Consider the following 23,136-nt stretch of genomic DNA (forward strand, 5'->3'; position numbering starts at 1 on the left):
GCTAAAGATCACATACCTGTGAGCCAATTCCAGCTCTTTAACAGCACTCAACACGGCCTTCAGGTTACTCTTCTCATCCTTCAGCACCAGCGTGGCCAATCTCTGCAGCACCAGAGCCACATTAAACATCAGCACGGTGTCATTTGGAGCCACATGACGAGCCTGAGTACAACCAAAAAAAAAAAAAAAAAAAAACATATATTTTTTTAAAATAGGCAGTCAGAAACATCGGTAACACCATATCTCTAGTTGAACTACAGATGTTTTTGGAGGTATAGAACCGTTCAGTAACAGGATTAACATTTTTCAACATTTTGTGCATCACATAACAGTTTATTAAAATATATTTGTGTAATTAAGAAAAAACTGTATTCTAAACATTTTGCATAAATTATTAAGAGAAAAGAATGCGGCACGGTGGCTCAGTGGTTAGCACTGTCACCTCACAGCAAGAAGGTTCCTGGTTCGAGTCCTGGCTAGGCCAGTTGGCATTTCTGTGTGGAGTTTGCATGTTCTCCCCGTGTTGGAAATGAATGAAAAAAGGAATAAATGACTGTTAAGAGAAAAATAATTACATGTTTTCCAGAGTTTCCTGTGAAAGTGACTTGAAGCGTCAAAAATCAGTGCTTTAAATTTACTTTTTTAACCAATGTAAGAGGGTTGACTAGGGTTGGGTATCACTTAGGGTTATATCGATACCGGTGCTAAATCTATATTTTTAAATCAATACCGGTGCCAAAATGGTGCCTAAACCGATATTTTGAGCCACAAAATGATGGTGGATGACTCTAGAAAAATCTTTTATTTGACAAAATCTTTCAAAAATATTTTTTATAGAACAATATAATTAAAGTTTAAAGTAAACATCAATTCTTATTTTATATATTTGAATTACATGAATATATTTCCTTAGATCATTTGTTGGTTAGCATGAATTTGAGATTTGCATTATAAAATTACATTAGCTTATACTAACCTGTGGAAAGGCTGACATCAAAATACTGAACTCCTTTTTTCCCAGGGTTGGGGCTTGTGACTATGTTTACATAGTTATCAGTGATCTAATTATGCCTTAATCTGAATAAGACAAAGATATGATCAAGGTGTTTACATGAGTTGCTTTTTGACTGTTACTTTTATGATCCCGTCTTACATGTTTTAGTACATACATCAATTTACGTCATTGCATCGTCACGCTATCTATGTTTACTATAGATTTTTCTGTAATTTCAGGTGTTTCATTTTTAATGTTTTGACTTCAACTGCCGTTTCACTTTTTTCTAGGAACATTTCATTCATGCTCCATGACAAACTGAGGTATTTGATTTAAGAATTAAGTAAGGACTGGCGGAAGAGTGCCGTTTTAATAGAATTTGAAACCAAACATTGAATGGAAAGAAAAAGCCTCCGCATTTCGCGACAAAGATGTCTGTGGTCTTTTACGATTCTAAAAAAAAAAAAAAAAAAAAAAAAAAAAAATTCACTGTTTACATGGTAGTCTAGACTCTTAATCAGAGTATTGTCTTAATCATATTAAAATCAGAGCATTGGTGTCCATGTATGTTCTCATTGAAAGTGCCAGATGATGTCGCAAGCTTTCAGAGACAGTGCATTCCTCTGCCTTTAAGTTGATTCCATGTGCCCTCAAATGTGTCATTAAGTTTGATGTGTTTCCCCCTTGCACGCAATTTTTGTAAAGCATCTGCTTCACGTTTCTGTGTCAGAATCCTTGCTTGTAAAATATGCATTAAAAAGCTTAGTTTAAGCAAATTTGATGAACATGATCATGCGCGTTGATCTGAAGAGAATCGCTCTCGCTCACAGAATGCGATGTATTGCGTGCGTCCGTTCCCTAAGCAACAAGAACAAACGGCTGACATCGCCTGTCCGTATACCTCAAAGCTGTTTAGAATTAAATGTTTAGAGATGGTGTGACAAAGCGTACTTATGTGTGCTCTTGATGCACCCCTTGATGCCTCTCACGTCCTTGTCGACAGCACCAGTGGCACCGAAATTAGGCACCAAAATTTATATGCTGATTTGGTTCAGTACATACCGGTTACAAAGGTAGCGGTGCTATAATGGCACCAGGTTTCAATACCCAACTCTAAAGCTGACCAGAATGTAGAGAGACACAAACATAGGGTGGAATTACAGAAGTTTTCCAGAAGAGATAACAAAACGGGAGGGTGGTGGGAAATGGGTGGAAAATACAGGATACTCCAGGTAAAAACGGGAGTGTTGGCAGGTATGGCCATACCACCCTGCAGCCCAAGATCGGTTGCTTACTAAAGATTGGCAGGGCTGAGCCTGGTTAGTACCTAAATCCCAGGGCACTTTCTTATAAAGAGTAGCGGTGTAACCCCGGTGTTCTGGCCAAACTTCCTCAATCAGCCCTTATCCATCATGGCCTCCCAGTCATCCCCATCCACCGAATTGGCTGTATCTCCATCTCTCCACTCCACCTATAGCTAGTGTGTGGTAAGCGCACTGGCACCTTTGTCCTGTGGCTGCCGTAACATCATTCATTGAATCTAAATGTATGATATGGAAGACTGAGACAGTCAAAAATAGGTATAGTGGGAGTCTTTTTTTATAGTTATTTATAACATATTCTTCAAGACAAAATTCCTAAATACACATACAAACATACTTTTTTTTTTTAGAAAGAACTACATAATTTAAATAAATAATAATTATACACAACGGTTTCAGTGAAGTTTTAGTTTTTGAAAAATAATATAACAAGGTTTATCTAGAAGATGCAAAATATACATGAAGACAATCAAAAATCAAACACACATACATACATGTGATTTAAATAATTAATACTCACCCTCAGAAGAGTCTGTTTGCACTCCTGCAGTTTTCCACATTTGAAGAGCGCTCGGGCCAAATACAGCAGCACTTCTGTGTTCTGATACTTGTAGAACTTCTTCAAGCAGTTTTCATACTGAAGAGATACAAAAGCAGTCGGTAAGTAGAGACACACAACAAAACGCCTCTGCATCGATAGGATCAGATGCTTTCTTAACAGCTGCTTTCTCACCACTGTCCTTTTCTGTCTTGTTTATTTTGTTTTAAAGATGATACACCACCGACAAAAACATTGTGGCCATATTCTCAAAAAATGAGAATATATGAGCCATAAATGTATTTAGAGTTGTATTTTGCTGCTTTAATGTATATGAAAACACAGGCAGCAATTAATATAATACTCTGCATAAACAGAGGAGTTGTTAAAGTTTACGGCTGTCCTTTCACCACCAAAAAAAAACACAGAAAGAGTGGAGTGATATGACATCAGATTACATGTGCCTGCTGCCTCATTACAAACATACCAAGCAAATATCACAATATACATGTTAAAGTAATACGGTTGAGCAGACTTCATGCATCTTTTAGGGGACATTGAATAAACTTAAAATCAATGTTTTTAGATTTTTGCTTTCTGACGACAATCTGTGATGAGATAAGATACTGCATGCCTTGGTGCAATACCTGGGAGCTCTATACTGCTGGTCTTTTTTTCAAAATAAGAGTAACACATATATATAGTAATTATAAGCTTAGATGAACTTTAAAATAAGTGGAATTTTTTATTCTTGTAATATCACAACTAGAAAACATTTCGGCCAATCAAACGCAGCCATTACAGTCGGATTTTACACAGTAGGATTTACATGAGAACAAGAAAACAATGGTGATTGATGTGTGAGATTCAGTCGTTTTTATGTACTGAACTCTTAATGTAGCTTTGACTTGGTACAGCGGGGGAAATAAGCATTATACACGTCACCTTTTTTTTCTCAGAAAACATATTTCTAAAGGTTCTGTTGACTTGAAATTGTCACCAGATGTTGGTAACAACCGAAGCATTATATTCAAAGAAAACAAAACTAATTAGTTAAAAACTAATTAGACCTGTCCTCAGGTCTTTACACTGGCTCCCAGTTACATTCAGAATAGACTTATTATTATTACTTATTATTAGTATTATTACTGGTCTATAAATCACTAAATAGGATTTATAGGCCTAGGACAGGGGTCAGCAATCGGCGGCTCTAGAGCCGCATGTGGCTCTTTAGCGCTGCCCTTGTGGCTCCCTGGAGCTTTTTCAAAAATGTTCAAAAAGATGGGGAAGGTTAGTATATATTTTTGTTTTAATATGTTTTCTATTGGAGGACAAACATTTTTTTACGTTTTCAAATGCTGTAAAAGTGTGTAGAATTAATATTTAATTTCAACATTTTTGTCAACGAAGATTTGCGTCATAGCCTGCGACACAGGTTTCTATCAGCAGGGCGGGATGCCAGGCAGGTGGATCAAATGATCAAATTAATACCACTGAAAGACCAGAGGCTGTGCTGAAGTGTTTAAATGACAACGAAATAAACACCAACCACCTGATTTCAGTGACTATTTAATCATGAAGGCTCATTATGTATTTGTAGCCAACTTAGTTATTTTTATAGTAGGCTAATATAGCTACTATAGATACATACAGCATGTGTTAACTTCATTATAAGGCTTATATAAGGCTTTAAATCTTTTGCGGCTCCAGACATATATATATTTTTTTTAGTCCAATATGGCTCTTTCAACATTTTGGGTTGCCGACCCCTGGCCTAGGAACTAAATACATTACAGATATGCTCACTGAATACAAACCAAACAGACCACTCAGATCATTAGGATCATATAAACTAGAAGTTCCAAGAGTTCAGTCAAAGCAGGGTGAATCAGCTTTCAGCCACTATGCTCCCCGCTGCTGGAATCAGCTTCCAGAAATGATCAGATGTGCTCCAACATTAGGCACATTCAAATCAAGACTGAAAACACATCTGTTTAGCTGTGCCTTTACTGAATGAGCACTGTGCTGCGTCCGTCAGATTGCACTATTATGTTTTTCTCTTCTTCTTCATTCTTTTATATCACATTTTACCCATTTTTATGTTTTTTTTTAATCATTTTTATTATTATTTTTATTTTTATTTTACTTGTTTCTTGTATTCTTGTTTATGTAAAGCACTTTGAATTGCCATTGTGTATGAAATGTGCTATATAAATAAACTTGCCTTGCCTAGTTTACAAATTAAGTTATGTGTAATCCAATGAAATGACACAAGGAAAAAGCATGGAACACATGAAGAAAGGGAGGTGTAAAAAGGCAGTGAAAGCCCAGACAGCAGTTGAAATCTCTCAGTAGTAACCCTCTGCACATGAATATTAGCTGCTTCAGTCCAACATCTACATTACCAGGATGGTGAGGATGAAACCAGGGTGGACATTTGGTTCTATACAAGTAGAAAAAGACATTTATTTAAACATTGCTACAGTTATCTACTGTCTCACCATCTGCACAGCACTGATGTACTGCTTCTGCTCCACATAGATGTGTGCCAGATTGAGCCAGACATCACTGATCTCTGCTGTGGCTTCTCTGACCTGAGCAAAGACGTCTCGCGCCTCTCGGAAATAACCTTTATGTGCCAACACAGCACCTGCGTGACAGAAGGAAAATGCTTATCGTGATGGAGCTAGTTTATCTGTGAACACATCTGTGCAATGCAGTATAGCATACACACATTAGAGAAGCAGAGAAACATGAGTGAATGAGAACTAAAAAAAAAAAACACATGACAAAGTGATTAACAGGTGCCTTTTTGGGCACATGAAATGAATCAGGACATCTGAATCTGGCCTTAGAAGAGTTATTAAAACCCACCTATGCCATTGGCAGCATATAGATTTTTGGAGTCATTCCGCAGAACTTGTTTGTAGATCGCTAACGCACGATCCTGGTGACGCTTTTCCTGCAAAATAAATAAACACAATAAGAGAGTTAATGAATAACACAGAAAATAAATTCCGACAACGCATGATGGATGAAGTGAAGCACCTTTTCCCGGTCTCTGGTGGGCTGATGCAGCGTCTGAAGCCATACGTTTCCCAGCGCCAGCATAGAGTAAGTGTCATTCTGAGTTGAGGGCTGTTTGAGGATACGTTCAAACTTCTTCTGGCCGGGACCCCACTCCTGTTTTGCCAAGTGAAGGTTGCCAATCAGCGACCAGGCATCAGGGTGATCCTACAAAACACATTTTAAACTTCATTAAACATGTAATTTACACATTACTTTTTTGGAAGAACACTATATAGTATATAGCTGCGGGTTAACTATGCGCATATACTGTCTAACTTAAACACCAGTGGTCCCTAAGATTTTTTATAACCAAGAACCGGTCAATGCTTGATAATTTTACCTGCCCTCTTGGTATTCGGAAAAGTTAAGATGTTTTGAACTGGGTGTGCCTGGAAGGTGCGAGCGTGTCACTCTCAATATGAGCACACAAGCTGCGCACTTTCATTGGAATTAACAAGCTTGCGAATGGAAAAGACGCAATATGTGTACGGCTGCTGTCATTTGCAATCTCCAGCAGTTGATCTTTTTACCCAGACATGCTGGATTCTTTTCTCATTTTGACTGTAAAGTAGTAACAATATGCACCTTTTTGTAAAGCTGTGAAAAGCGCTATACATATAAACTTGAATTGAATTTTATTCAAATAGATTTGAGGAAAATAAACACATGACACTTAAAGAGCCTAAAAAGTCTAGAAATACATGATCCGAATAGAATTCACTGATGGATGCCAAAAGTTTTAGAGCACTGAATATAAAAAAAAAAAGGAAGTTCACATGCTTGGATCAGTCACATGATGACCTATTTAAATGATCAAAAGAGTATCATTAATTTTAGAATAAAACAAACGAGTTAGAATGATAATAATAATACAATTAAGATAATTTTAAATGCATAATACAATTATAAAATCTATGGCAAATAAACAAATCTAATTAAATCTATAATGGACTGATAAGATTTCTTAACATTTAAAATAAATAAGTATTGATATGTATTTAATGTTTTCATTAGTTGTGACTGAAAAATCAAGGTTAGTCCACGAAATATTGAAATTCCTGATTTTCCTTTGCTATGGGTTTGTCTGAAAATAAATAAAAACCTGCCTGAAAACAAGACAAGTCTTTTGTTTCCTTTGGCAACTTATTTGTTTATACTCTAAATGACAGTATTTAATTTGTATTTTATTTTTATTTAGAAATAGTTTATATTTTAAATTAAGAAGAAATATAACAAGCAGTTTGCAAAACAAAGGCAAATTTAAGTTGACCAAACACAATATACAACATGCAACTTGTTACTTTAACAAGTATATTGTAAAATTAGCTTTGTATGTTTGTAATGAGGCAGCAGACACATGTAATCTGATGAAAATAAATGTTAATTCCACATTTTTGTGTTGTGTCCTCACTCAGCTCTTTCTTTTTTAGTATTTATATGAATTAAGTCTTTAATTGACAAGATTTTGGCCACATGATGACCAATATAGAAGGTGATGTCATGAGTCCACAATTAGGCTGTAATTTTTTTAATCCCATATTTGATTTTTGAAGTCTTTTATTACTCAATTTGAAACGATTTGCTTATTTGGATTAATACAGATTTATAAAATTCCAATATACGTAGGCCTATGTATAAACACAAGAACTGTCTACCTGGTTGATCTGAAGCGCTTCTTTAAACCAGTCTGAAGCTTCATAGAAATTTCCCTTATCACGTGCCATCGCCCCGAGGCGCAAGTAACCTGTTAAAGAATCAAATGAATCAAATTAACTGACCATTTCTTTTAAACAAAAACAAATAAATAAATCACACAACACGAATACTGGAATATACATACAGTCCACGTAGTTGGGATGCTCTCTGAGGATGTTCTTGTAGAGTTTCTCAGCCTCGTGAAACTCACACATGGCCTCGTAGAGTCTGGCCAGGTTATAAGAGGTTGTGACAGAGATGGCGTTGTAATAATGCTCATCGTGCTCACCCTCAGCTTTTGCTCTCTCCAAAGAAGCCAGAAAGTATTTCTACAAAGATATTGAGATGTGTGAGTTACTTATATAATGTATTTTTCCATTTTTTAATTATAGTCTCAATAATATAAATATGAATAACTTCCAAAGCAAACTGTTTCTTTCTATTAAGTAGAGATTTCTGGATGAAATTGTTCCTCTCCATATGCACCACACACTTTCTTATTAACACTTCATATTTCTGGGAGAACACTGTGCAATTTTGAGTGTGCTCCACACAAGTGGGTGGGCTTGACAAGCAATATGTTGGAAACGTACCCTTTCCTCTCGATATGCACCGCACACTTTTTTATAAACACTTTTCTGGGAAAACATTGGAAAACATTCTGAGAAAACGTGCGGATTTCGATACCAATCGGTACTGACATTTTAAAAAACGTCCATTTCACACTAACATTTGAATGCTGTTGAACATTGGCGAGTTTGATGAACTTATGACCTTCACGGCCAATCACAGTAATTTCTGGTGAGCTCGTGAACACAACGGCAAATCAACTCTGTTTAAGAATGTGCTAAACAGCGCTCAAATGTTAGCGGAAAATGGACGTTTTTTAAATTTCAGTATCGATTAGTATTGAATTTCAGCACTGTGACAACCCTAAAAAGGACTTTAGGGTTAAACTTTATTTAAATGCTAAACTAACTTGAACTTGTCATGGCATCTATATATTGCTGCTCTGGTGATTTTAAGTGATTCTTCTACCCTCATTTGAAAGTCTTTGGATAGAAGTGTCTGTCAAATTATAAAATTTAAATGTTTCAAAGAAAATCTGACACTAATTTCGATCTACTGTTTTTAGTTTGTATATGCTATATTCACTCTGCTTTTTACGAATAGAATACAAAGCATGCACTGGCTTTAAAACAATTTTTAAATGCAAATACACAAACAGACAATACTGTATCTGAAGTATAACTCATTCAATATTATTTTGTTGAACTTTTAATAAAATCAGTTTCACATTTGCAAACACGCTCATGGCTTCATTGCCTTGTGAAAGCCTTTGGATTTTTGTCCATGGAGATGGCAATAATCAAAATTTTCTCAAACATTATGTGCTTTATTTCACAACAGACACAGAATTTGGGTAGCTTGTACGTTTACTCTATTCTTCTTCTATTTAAATAGCCAGTTACTTTACTGCACTTTGGGAAAAGATTAATTAACATGTTGTAAGTCCAGCAGCTCTAATTTTAATATGATCATTATTCAGCAGCTCATTCATTCATTTTCCTTTGGCTTAATCCCTTTAATTATCAGGGGTTGCCGAAGTGGAATAAACCGCCAACTTATCCAGCATACAGCTGAAGTCAGAATTATTAGCCCCCCTGAATTATTAGCCCACCTGTTTATTTTTTTACCCCAATATTTTTATTTATTTATTTATTTTTTTAACGGAGAGAAGATTCCTTTAAACCCATTTCTAAATATAAAAGTTTTAATAACTCATTTCTGATAAAAGATTTATTTTATCTTTAAAATAATATTTCTGACTTCAACTGTATATTTTAGGCAGTGGATGCCTTTCCAGCTGCAACCTAGTACTGTGAAACACCCTATGAAGCAGTTTAAATGATAAAAAGCAGATCTTCCACATATTTAAGAATTGAGATATCAGATATTTCACAACTCAATATTTGTAGAAAATACAAATACAAAAGAAAAACAAGCATAAATCATCAGGGCTGTTGTGTCACATGATAAACTTGATGTCTCGCCAGGGTAACTTTAAAGTAATGCATTATAAATAATAGTCACATAAAAAAACTAATGCACGGGGAATATATTACAATGTGAAAGGGTTAAACACCATATTTGCGGTATGGTTTGGTATACTATAATTTTTAGTTCAATATATAATTGTGCAGAACGTAAATCGATAGCAGAACCAGAACATTTGTAGAGCCAAATTAGATTCAGAGCCAATTTAGATGTAATTAGAGCCAATAAAAAAATATATTTTACCTTGGCCTCACCCAGGTTTCCCAATCTGAAGTGTAAAGCCCCTAAATTATTAAGGATCTCAGGGGGAACATCAGCTTGGACCTTCTCCTGAAGGATGCGAGTGGCAGTGCCGTATGCAGAAAGAGCACCCTGAAGGAAAACATGGGTGATCCAGCATGAGAGAAATGCATCTTACTTAAATCAATACAGAGGCAAATGTATTGCAAGACTATCCCCGTTACCTGAATGTCTGTTTGCTCCAAAATTTGGGCAAGCTCAATCCAGGCTTCCACATCATCAGAATATTGTACTGTGACTTTTTTCAGATGTTCCTATTAGAAAAAAAAAACACTTATATTTACACAGGGGGAGGCTAATAATTAATAATTTAACTGTGATTTCAACTCCATACTTTAATGTCATACTTTAGCAATATCTCTCTTCTCCTGGTCATCTGATGTGGCGTATAGTGACCCAAGGATCTTCATGGTTTCGTAATTGTTGGGATAAGCCTTCAGAACCTTTTCAAAGCACTGCGCGGCATTCTCCTTGTCTCTACGGTAAACATACATCTGACCCAGACCAAAGAATGGCAGTACAAAAGTGGATGAAGCAAACTGAGTGGCCTGATAGTAATACTGGAACGCTTGGTCATAGTCCTCCTAAAAAAAACAAAAAAAAAAAAAAACAAAGATGCAAGCAAAATTATTATTATTTGTTACTGATGTTACACAACACAGGGAATTTTAGTAGACTGATATATTAGCCTGGTTTCTTAACAACTGGCATACGCAGTTAATAGGTAACTTAGTATTTAAGACCCGCAAACACCATAGTATATGTTTTTTTCACTTCGAAATATGATAACTTCTTCTAAATAAACTATTACAGCTCAGAAAAATGTTTTCTGTTAAATTAAAAAAAAATTATAATAAGCGGGATAAAGTACAGCTAGGGGGTTGTTTTCGCAGAATAACGCCCTTCAGTCTTATACAACAGTGCTGCATTTCACATCGGGCTGGATGTACTTTATACTTAACTAATACAACCTTATTATAAATTGTAACCCAAAATAGTTAATACAATATATCATTACAGTATAAAACTATTCAGGCAAATATAGTAGTCATGTTTCTTACCTGTACATGGAAAGAACGTGCTAACTGATAGCAGCTCTCTGCCTGCATCGCCTCCACCTCTGTGTTGTGAAACGCATGAAGAGCCAAATGCTGCACTTTACTGTAATCCTGAAAAACACAGAGGACATCATTAAACCACAGATTTAAAACAGACCACAAGCTGATCGCAAGAGAGTTCTAGCTTTACCTTTTTGAGAGAAAGAGTTTTGAATTCATTTAATTTACAATATTTTATAAAAAAAAAAAATGCTAATAAATTAACAAAACAAAAAAAAAACATCAACAGAAATAAATTATTATACAGCAAAATTATATAAATATTTACAGCAAAAAATGTTTTTATTTAGGGTGCATTAAATATATATATATATATATATATATATATATATATATATATATATATATATATATAATTGAAGTCAGAATTATTTGCCCCCCTGAATTATTAGCCAGCCAGTTAATTTTTTTTGCCCAAGAAAATTAGCTTGAAAGGGCTAATAATTTTGACCTTAAAATGTTTTTTTATTATTAGAAACTGCTTTTGTTCTGGCCAAAATAAAAAATAGACTTTCTCCAGAAGAAAAATATTACCAGACAAATTGTGAAAATTTTCTTGCTCTGTTAAACAACATTTAAGAAATATTTAAAAAATAGAAAAAAACAATCAAATAGGGGCTAATAATTCTGACTACACCTGTATATTATATTATATTATATTATATTATATTATATTATATTATATTATATTATATTATATTAATTTATAAATTTGTCAGACAAATAACAATGGCACTGAAGGCTGGAGTAATGAATCTAGAACATGTAAATAAAGAACATTTAAATAAACATATTTAAACATATTTTAAAGTGTAACAATATTTTGCCATATTGCTAGTTTTACTATATTTTTATTCAATCTAACCATAGACAGAATATCCCAAAAATGTAAACTTTTAACATTTTAAAGCTTGCAGGTCAGTGGTTGTACGAAGCTCAGCAGTAAGGGTATTTAGGACCTGCCACTGCAAAAGAGCGATCAGCCCACTGCTTGTATCTTGACCGAGGGACTTCAAGCTGAAGTTGGCCAACAGAGCGCATAGCTGTGCTGGGTTTGTAAATGTGCAAAACTTTGCATATATAAGTAGTAGCAAGGCCATTGACGGGATTAAAAACAAACATTAAAAAAATAAAAAACACCAGTACTCCCTTACATTTGGAGTTCAGCTCAAAAATAAATAAATAAATAAATAAATAAATGATAAATGTGTAGTGGGCATACATTATAATAATTAATTAAAAATTACATTTGGCATGATATGATTTTGACTATAATATCTCAAATTGTAATACTTCTTAATTTAAGACAACAAGAATAAACAATACATAGGATAAAATACATAAATAAAAATAAGATACACAAGATAAAAATCTAAAACAGTTTTAAGGCTTACTTTTGATATAAATTGTACATGTATAGCACATTCTATTCAATGTCTCTCCAGATGTCTACCTTTTTGAAGAAGAAATGATTGGCCAGGTGATTGAGCACCATTGGGTTGCTGGGGTCAATGGTGTAGGCTCTGGAGAGCAGCTGGACGCCGTTCTTAATGGAGTCGGCCTCTTTGTTGTTGAGCTCCAGCACAGCCAAACCCACCAGCGCTCCTACACATTTGGAGTTGAGCTCCAGAGCTCTTCCAAATGCCAAGCGAGCTTTCTCCAGTTTGTTGAGCTTGACAAAGCAGTGGCCCATGCCTAGCCTCACCTCAGCTGAAATAAAACAAATAACACAGAAATCAGTTCGGTCTTAACCGGATGCATCTGACCTGCTAACTTTACATTTCCACTTAGCGGACGCTTTTGTCCAAAGTGACTTACAATTAAGGAGGCATTCAGCGATTCAACCAGAAGAGGCAATACACACAACAAGTACAATTTATACAAATTAACTTGTTTGTGCTCAGAAAATTTTGTGCTAGAGTAAGAGTGCTAGATTTTTTTTTTGAAAGAGAGTGGTTTCTACATGTGGTTTGTCAAGCCCACTCACCTGTGTGAAGCACACTTCATAAATGCACAGTGTTTAGGTCTGTTAATGAGATGAATGAGTGTGTTTTTTACAGGTGGTTTGCATGGGCGTAAATCCCAGGGGGGACAGGGGGGACATGTCCCCTCCCATCCGAGGGTTGTAAACACAACACAACAAACAATGCAATAAATAGTTTTGATGAACAATTTGCTTTATATTTGAACCTGATAAAAACTTAAAAAAATAATCATAATGACGTAGTCTCCATGCTATAATAATAATGATGAAACTATTTTTAACTGCGGGGGCATATCTTTATTAGTACAATTCGGCTGTATTATTTGTGTCCCCTACAAAAAAATGCTCGAAAGACATTTTATATTTATTGTCCCCCCTACTCTTAAATCAGATTTACGCCCATGGTGGTTTGTTAAGCCCACTCACCTGTGTGAGGCACACTCAGAATTTATAGTATTTTGGGTTGGTGTGGAATGAGGTGGGAACACAGACTCAGAAATTTGGCCGTTAGTAGATATTATTTCATGACACTTTGGAATACTTGTTTCTGATTGGCCAATCACGACATTCAAAAGTATTTTATTCCATTATATTGTGTGTGTGTTATTCCACGAATGAGCCTGTTTTTAGTTATTTATCAGTTGTTATCTAGGAATAACAAACTTTAGAATGTGGTGATTGGTCAATCAGAATTAAGTATTCCAAAGAGCCATGCGATAATAACCATCAATGTTTCTCTTGAATACTTAGTTAGATACTTTATTAATTCCAAACAAAATTCCGTAATTTAATATGATTCAATATCATGCTGAACAATGTATCGTTTGAGCACTGAGTATGTATCCACAATACCCACATTGTGGTATTAGATTATTTATTGAAGATTAAAAGATGTAGATATTATTAAATATTATGTTTGCAAATGATTTATACAATGATGATCGTATCATTTTATATTTGATTGCTCAATTTCTGTTCTTAAATACTGTTCGACTTTCCAGAAAACCATTGTTTTCTAACTTTCTTTTTTGTTCTGTTGCAATTATATATGCATGGTATTGATTGTATTTATGCAAATGCACTGCATAGAAAAAGACTTGATCATCCCAGTTGTTCTAAATTAATGACATCTTTCCAAATGAAGTCATTCAAATCAACTGGTAAAACGAGGTTCATATAACAACATATATGGCAGCAAATCAAAATATCGCACTGTCAGATTTTTCCAATGTTGTGCAGCCCTAGTCTAATACACAAAATACATAAAGTGTACATACAAACATAAACAAACACACTCTGAAATAAAGGAGGCCAATTTTAATCTAATTGGCCAATTTTGACATTCCAAGGTATGTTATTTCTAGATCACAATGGGTTAAACTAATAGCATGACTCATCTGGGTACTGCAAATCATCTTGACCCTTATTATTTACATGATAGTAATATTATTATATAATTTCTTTGCTCTCAAAGAAGCCTGAGCAACTAATAACTATTTTGTCAGTGCCTCAAGTCAGTGATAATTAAAAATTGTTCACTAGCCAGAGGAAAATTAACTATATCACTCGCCACTACTGAAACACAGTGACTGATTTTATTCAGAATGGCACCACACAAGTTTTTATTTTGGTTGAAAGTGCACTGGAGCCTTTATTTTTTCTTCAACTTGTATTCTGCAAAGAGTGGTCAGTTTAAGGAAAATAAATTTACCTGGACAGCCAGGGTTAGTGCGAAGAGCTTTTTTGTAGTAGGCTAGAGCTCCTCGGTAATCCTTTTTGTTGAAAGAGATGCACGCTTTACCTGTGGTGTGACATAAACAACAATGATCATTAACATCATGAAAATCAGTCATGAAATTCCTTTTTTTCACATCATATGTAAACTTGTATGCAAAAATAATACATGTCAGTACCTAACTAACCCAAACAATTTCAAAATAAATCATTCGCAAAACTGATCATATAGAAATAAAATTCTAAAAGATTTTAAAAATCACAGTATTTATTGATCAAAATCACAGTAAAAACAGTGAATAGTGTAAGTTTACAAAAGTAATACATAACTATTTAAAAGTTTGGAGTTAGAGGAAACGATTGAAAGTGCTTTTATTAAGCAAGGGTGCATTAAATAGATTCATACATTCATGAACATTAAAATATTATATTAAATATAATTATAAAATCACACAACACTTTATATATAACACTTTATTTATATATATATATATATATATATATATATATATATATATATATATATATATATATATATATATATATATATATATATATATATATATATATAGGGGTGTCAAAATTTATTGTTTCTTCGGTGCACCACGATGCAGTCGCGGACAATTCGGTATAAGTTCAGTAATAATCATAACCAGTTATTATGTACTGACGTCATTTATCTCATATGCGTTCTGTCGCGAGGGAGGTCCTCCAGGAGCCAACTACATAAAAACGCAGAAACTGTGCACAATTTTACTGCGTGTGTGTGTTTTCTGGACAATCTATTCACTGACGCTTACAGCAGAAGCCCCTATTTCTCTACGATTGAGGGAATGAAAGTGAACTCTAGTTATCTGTCTATCTCTGTGGCTCAGTTCACCTGCTGGCGTGACTTTTCCTCTCCTCTCGGCTGCTGCCGTGACTTTTCCTCCCCTCTCTTTTCCTCTCGGTTGTTACAACATACTTCTGGATATAGGTCTGCATTACTGCGGGAGTACCTGTGCATTGTTGCAGCACCCGACCAGATTTCATGCCACGCAGAAATAAATTTCCGAATTAATCGCGGTAGCGGCTGGTAACTCTGGTGTAAATTTAACAGAAGTGGGCGGTCTTACAATATCGCTCCTGAACGAGCAAGCGCGTGCGTACGTGTGTTTTTGTTTGGTGCTGTATATGTTTATATATGTGTGTGAATGAGAGACAGTATGGTGCTGTGTGTGTTTATACAGACAGCTTGTTATAGCCTCTTTTAGCCTTTTTTAGTGTGGATTTCACCTTGATTCAATTCATCTTTATCTCTATAGCACTTCAGTGTTGTTCAGATCAGTGTTATGGAAAGATCACTGCTGAAACCTCGATGATGAAATCAGGGATTTCAAATGATGGTGTGAGATATTTACCCAGGAGTGCAGGGATGTTGTTGGTTGACTGGTTCAGTACAAACTGAAACTGAGCGTCTGCCTGATCCATTTTATCTCCTTCAAGAAGACAAAAGCAAGCTCTCCCCAAAAGATGGTTCTGTGACAAAACAAAAATATCAAAAAACATTAGATATACAATGGTATAAATGTTTCATATCCTAAATATAGTGACCAAAATAATCCCAGTTATAAATCTTATCATTTAAGGTTATGGTTTATTATGGTTTAGTTAAAAAGACCTGAAAGTGTTTAGAATTAAACGTTAGACAGGCATTTCACCAAGTTTTGAATCTGTAAATGAACAAGCAACAAATAAAATTTTCAGCTTTTTTGCAGTTTTGTGGCAAAAAACAAAAAGGATCTGTGTATTCTTTATGTTTACTCATATTTGCATTATTTTATGTGCATTGTGTTTTAATAGGTACTAGGCATGAGACGATAACCGTTTTCAAGGTATAACGCGGTTTGAAAAAAAAAATCAAGGTTTTAAAACCGCCAAAATTTTCTGTAATACCGTTCCTAAGGTATGTGTACGATTTTTTATTTACTTTTTTGGTTTGTTTTTTTTAGAACAACAGTATCTCCAGCAGAGAAGATATCCAAAGATGATGTTTTAAATTGTGAAGAAATCTGTGTTTTTGAAACTAATGAAGACAGCAGAGGTCTACGATTCATTTGAATTATTTAGCCTGAAATGTTTACTGATCCAAAACATTTGAAATCTTTCAAAAAATAAAATATATTGTTTTAAAAGGGGAAAACAATTGTTGTTTTTACCCAGACATTTAAAAAGAATGTATTTTAAAGCAGTAATCACAAAACTGTAAAAAAAAAAAAAAAAAAAAAAGTGACATTTTTATCTAAGGTTATCATACCGTCAGAATCTTATTTAATGTATTATTTGTTAAACCTGTACTTAGAACACTACCACACAGAGATCCATGTTTACCTTGTTTTTTACAAAACTGCATAAATGCCAAAAATGGCTGTGCGATTTCACAAAAATACCTAACTGCAATTTTTCTGACTAATACTGTGATATACGTTTGCCATTTAATTTTGCAAAGTCAAGCTTCAGCTCAGTATTCTCAATAATGTGCAGAACTCACTTTAATTAAAATGAATACAACATGCATTAACTGTATATGAGCAATTCCATGCAAAAGTCAACCTTGCCAAGAAAAAAGGAAGTTTTCACCAAAATAGCGAAACCATTTCTACACAAGCATTTTACAGTTTCTGTCAATGTTTTTAAACTATTATTTTTAGTCTACCAAAGTCACACAAGTTCCAATTTCACAGCCGTCACATCCACAATGGAGAGATGCCACATCCATAATCAAGCCTTTTCCTTATAAATGCAAAAAAGTTAAATAAAAACAAACCAATCGTTTTTGTTCTATAGTGAGCCAACTTTTATCCTATTGATTAGCGTTATTTATTTTGGGTTGTGCAGTTTACTTCACAGAATTCCTACAAAGTATGTTGTATACTGTAAACTTGATAACTTTTTTCGTCACATCCATAACGTATGTTTTTTTTTTTCTGATCGCAAAACTCTGTGGTGAGTAGTTTTGAAAATATAAACAGACGTTTTAATATAATAATAAAATATACATTCTCTTTAAATCTATGTTTTGAATTTTTACTTTAAATGTCACATTTATAACGCTGGAATTGCTCATATATAAATATATATCTATTAGCAGCCTACATAAATGCATTTACATTGCAGCCTTTCGTGGCTAACTAATTGCAATGTTACACGCTTTCATAAATGAAAATGAACATCGGAATCTGTAAACTGGTAATCCTGACAACACTAAAAAGACAATAAAACTAATACATGTTGACAAAGGGACCTGCAATATTGGGAGAAATGGATTGTGCTTATGCATTTACATTGTGTAAACCTTTGTTTCTTAAACTTTTTTCATCAAGTACCACCTCAGAAAAAAAAAAATTGTCTATCCAAGTACCACCATATTGAGCAGCATTGAAATGCAGAAGCGTAGTAAGCCAGCTACAGCTCTGCACAGTTCTAAAATGTGGCTGATTAATTTCTAGTATTATGAATATTTATTGTTGTCAGCCATTTAAAAGATTATAAATAGTCTGAACGTTAACAATGTACTGTGCTTATATGTAAAAAAAAAACAAACTAAAAAATCAAACTAAAAACGTCAACATTTAAATTAAAATGGGCTTTTAAAAGTTAAAAATTGTAGGTTAATGTTCTTAAAAAGTAAAAAGAAAAGTGCTGTACTTAAATGTAAGGTATTAACATATAGTAGCCAATTCATCAACACCTGGAAATGTTGCCTGAACCTCAGAAATACAGGTAATATGTCATTTAATAAATAATATTATATGTTAAATTTATATATAAATCATTTTTGATCAATTTTGTAATATATGTAGCATGTATATATGACACATTTGATATCTCTGCATACCACTAGAAGGAAGCCCGCGTACCACTAGTGGTAGATGTACCAGTTTGAGAACCACTGGTGTAAACTGATCCTTATTTGTAATTGTTTATGTGGCTTGTAAAAAAATATGTAACCTGTAACTGTTCAAGTTCCGATGTTATTGCAATTTTTATTTCTATTAATTTTTTTTTCTTTCTTAAAAAATAAATAAAATAAAGTTTCTAAAAAAATAACAATAAAGAACATTGAAGCGTTAAATAAATAATAAATAAAGCAATAAAAATGATCCATGTGTTGTGATTTAGGTGGAAAGTTTTCATAAGAGGTTCAAATGTGCGTATACATAGGAAAAACTTACATAATACTTCGTGAATAAGACCCAATGACATCTTCAACGAGACAGTGACTCCCTTAATCTTGATTTACCTGATCGTACATGATGATCTTATCAGCCATGGTGTACAGAAGAGTGGACTGGTTGATGAGATCCTTTTTGGCATCCTTGTTCTTCTCTTTCCGAGCCTGTTGGACATAATAAGCTGCTAGTGTGTCCAAACAGGTCATCTGGTCTTTCTCATGGTCTCTGTAATCCAGGTTTCCGTCGATGCGCGCCGCCTCCAGCAGCTTGACAAAATCTTCTGTCTTGCCTTGTTTGTAGTACTCCAGCTAAAAAGAAACAGCGATGAGGAGTTACTGCTCCAGAACTCCTAACGATGACATGATATACAAGCGTGTGACTTACAGCGAGTGCGATCCATATGTGCAGCTGCGTGTGCTCCTGCTTGAGGATACTGATGACTTCATCTCCTTCAGGTAGCTGGTCAAAGTCGAGCTCGATAACCTGAGAATGAAAAAGCAAATTAATTGCAAGTCACTGATGACAATGAGATAAAGATCCATCAGTGAATTTGGCTGTTATGGCTCATTTAGCTACAATAGATACCTTAAAATGCCATAAATTTAGTTATCCATTTATTTATTCCTGATAAATCCATTATATATATATATATATATATATATATATATATATATATATATATATATATATATATATATTAAGGGTGTCACAATCCTCCAAATCCTCGATTCGATTACATTTTCGATTCTAAAGGCACGATTCGATTATGAATAATTAATTAATAAATGACCAATTAATTATTTGTAGCCTACCGTTTAAACTACCTGACCTGCATGGTCTTTGTTTTACCCATAAACAAATCATACAGTAAATGAATAAAGGCAAGATACACACATAATTACCACCTGTCAATCACTTTTTCTGCGGGACTCGTGAATAGGCAGTGATCTGTGTCGTTATAATGGCGTCGGTAAAAAAGACGCACAACCAACAGGAACCAGCCAACAGTATCTGAGGTGTTCGCTAAAATTACTAAGTACAAGTGAGTGAAAGATTGAAGCAGTCCTCTGACTGCCTGGACCTGCTGTCTCGAGCGCAAGGCTGTATGTGCGTCTGTGTCTGTGTGGTCACGTGATGTGCATTTTCAGAGGCAGAGAGGAAGGAGGGCTGCTCAGAAATGCTACACGCCACTGTGGATGTCAAATCGTTGTCGTTCTAAAATGCCATTTAAAAACAAAGACAGTGTAAACAGGGACTGAGTGTGTACTTTTCGCGAGCGGATTTGCAACGGGAGCGGGCGGAGGATCGCGATGCCGGTGTTGTCTATCGGACGAACTGTACGTAATACGTAAATAGCAGAGCTTGCACAACTGTATTTTTTTTGTCGACAACACGAACGTTGTTTAAGTTCTCTCGACGGGTCTCCTGCTTCTGCAGTTTAACAAGCACTTCAACAAGCCTGTTTTTTTCCCGCTTGGCAAGCCAAGCTGACATGGGGGCGTGGCAGCATCGACGATTCTATTTTTTGATTCAATAATCCAAATTGAGCATAAATTTCGATTGATTTCGATTAAAAATCAAAATCGTGACACGCCTAATATATATATATATATATATATATATATATATATATATATATATATATATATATATATATATATATATATATATATATATATATTCTGAGAAATAATATTGAATTTTAATAATAATATTAATGATAACACTTTACAATAAGGTTATATTAGCTGTATTTACTAAGATAAACAATAAACATCACATCTATTAAAGAATTGATTCATGTTTGTAAACGTTAGTTAATAATAATATGGATATTGTTAATTCATGTGAACTTACGGTGCATTAATGTTAACAAGCATAAATTTAAGCATAAACCCTAATCTACCATAATTGTGTTCTAAAGAGAGCTCAAGGTATCCTATGCACCCCGGATCACCCATTGTGCTCTGTGTTTCAGCTGTTGCCATCAGGACGTCATTTTAGGGTTCCTATTTGCAGGACAAATAGAACCAGAAGTTATTTTATAATGGTGGCCATTAGGTCATTAAATGAGTCCAGGGGGGAGGGGGATGTATCTACATATTGATGTATGGATGTTGTGTGGTAATATTTTATTAATGTGTACATGGAACTTCGCCTGTGTTATGGCACCTTGTTGCAATTTTAATAATGTCAATTTTAAGTCATTTTAATAATGCACTGTTGAACTATGGCTAAAAAAACAGAGCAAATGTCAACCTTGCCATTAAAAAAGGTTTTACACCAAAAAACAGAAACAGTTTCTGGGGTTTTTGGGTAAGCAAGTATTTTACAGTATTTTAAAAATACTCAAAAATGCATCTGTCAATGTCAAACTATTCTATTTGATTTACCAAAGTCACACAAGTGGCAATTTCACATCTGTCACAACCACAAGATATCACATCCATAACAACACTTTTTCATCATAAATGTAAATATATAAAATAAAACCAATCATCTTTGTTTTATAGTGAGTCAACTCTTATCCTTTTGATGAGCATTATTTAATTTTGGGTTGTGCAGTTTAATTCACAGAATTATATATAACACATAAATGTATATACATACATATATCTATGTACACAAACACACACACACGTTTATATATGTTTATATATATATATATATATATATATATATATATATATATATATATATATATATATATATATATATATATATATATATATACAGTATATTAGTGGTGGGCCTTTATCAGTGTTAACATGCTGCATTAACGCAAGACTCTTATCGTGCAATAAAAAATATCGCCCTTTATCTATTCTCAAAGCTGGTTTGGGAGCTGGTTTTATTCTACGCAAGCTATGATGACTTTCACCTTGATATTTTAGCGCGGGTGTACATATAACCGGTGAGCCGTCTGACAAAAAAATGCCTTTCTGAATCAAATCAGCAGAATGCCCTTCTGGAGTTTTCTCTTACTTCGAAGACACTACTGACTACGCTTACATGGACATCTGTAATCTAGTTATTTGCCTTAATAGACAATAATATAATTAAGGTGTTAACATGATTAAGTGCTTTCATGTAAGAGTTTCCTGTAATTTTGAGTGACTTTAACTGTAGTTCGGCAGTTTCACTTTAACTCATGAACATTTCATTCATGCCCCCGTGACAAACTGGGGTATTAGATGCAAATAAGGAGTAAGGACTGGTCAGAGTGTTATGGAATTGAATAATTCTTATCTAGATTCATATCAAGATTAAAGTGAGTGTATGTATGTATTTATGCACACACACACACACACATATATATATATATATATATATATATATATATATATATATATATATATATATATATATATATGTATGTATGTAAATAAAAAGTTATAATTATTAAATTAAAAAATAATAATTCTTTACTATTATGTTCATGCCTACTTATATTTTATTATTGCTTTATGAGTGCTTTACTTTTTTCCAAAAAGTTCTACAATATATAAATAGACATAAACAACCATTTCACATCATTGTAACGTTCACAGTCATAACACAGTTCACAAGTTCACACACAAGATCACAGTCATAACTTTACGCCCAGGACGAACTCGGTCATTTGTGTCACTCGCATTCGTTCGTTGGTTAATTTTATGTACACTCGTCTAAAGCGCGTGAATGATAGCATGTTAGCAGCTGATAGCTAATTTATCCATGGAGCAGTAGTACAATTATTCTCGGCATCATGGAGATAAAACGAGTCCAAACCTCATCTGTGTCCCGCAGAGGGATTTCAATGGATCCCCGAGACATGTTTGCGACTCAAGCTTCAAACCCGATAGCGCAGATTTGGGTTTTTGTACTTGTTCGTATCCAGTGGTGATGAACAGCAGCAGCCTCACACACCGACCGAACCTGAACAACAAAATACTCTACACTTCCGGGTTAGCAGTCAGGCCCTTCAAAATAAAAGCACGTGCTTGACGTATCCGGGATCTTTTTTGGGGTGGGAAAGTTGCCTTGGTTCAACCTTTTAATATACTTTATGCCACCTCTAGGTAATTTTAAATGATCAACGCACAATTACAATAATAAAACATACAGATA

General features: G+C 34.3%; 2 protein-coding genes across 2 annotated transcripts in view; one reads left to right on the forward strand and one right to left on the reverse strand.

Annotated features, from left to right (window-relative positions):
- Positions 1 to 22,948, reverse strand: part of ctr9 (CTR9 homolog, Paf1/RNA polymerase II complex component) — a 36,784-nt gene extending 13,836 nt beyond the window's left edge. The window contains 17 exon segments of the mRNA NM_001083583.1: positions 17 to 162; positions 2,837 to 2,953; positions 5,356 to 5,504; positions 5,729 to 5,816; positions 5,903 to 6,088; positions 7,579 to 7,667; positions 7,764 to 7,947; positions 9,920 to 10,048; positions 10,141 to 10,230; positions 10,324 to 10,560; positions 11,038 to 11,145; positions 12,548 to 12,804; positions 14,790 to 14,879; positions 16,213 to 16,330; positions 19,095 to 19,334; positions 19,411 to 19,509; positions 22,798 to 22,948. Of these exon segments, the coding sequence (NP_001077052.1) occupies positions 17 to 162; positions 2,837 to 2,953; positions 5,356 to 5,504; positions 5,729 to 5,816; positions 5,903 to 6,088; positions 7,579 to 7,667; positions 7,764 to 7,947; positions 9,920 to 10,048; positions 10,141 to 10,230; positions 10,324 to 10,560; positions 11,038 to 11,145; positions 12,548 to 12,804; positions 14,790 to 14,879; positions 16,213 to 16,330; positions 19,095 to 19,334; positions 19,411 to 19,509; positions 22,798 to 22,842 (2,372 nt within the window). The 5' untranslated portion in view covers positions 22,843 to 22,948.
- A 35-nt stretch (positions 22,949 to 22,983) lies between these two features.
- Positions 22,984 to 23,136, forward strand: part of mrvi1 (murine retrovirus integration site 1 homolog) — a 128,500-nt gene continuing 128,347 nt past the window's right edge. Inside the window, exon 1 of the mRNA XM_002662998.8 lies at positions 22,984 to 23,087. The gene's annotated coding sequence lies outside the window, so the exon portion shown is untranslated. The remainder of the gene's footprint in view (positions 23,088 to 23,136) is intronic.

The sequence above is a fragment of the Danio rerio genome, chromosome 7 (genome assembly GCF_049306965.1).
Source record: "Danio rerio strain Tuebingen ecotype United States chromosome 7, GRCz12tu, whole genome shotgun sequence".
Lineage (NCBI taxonomy): Eukaryota > Metazoa > Chordata > Actinopteri > Cypriniformes > Danionidae > Danio > Danio rerio.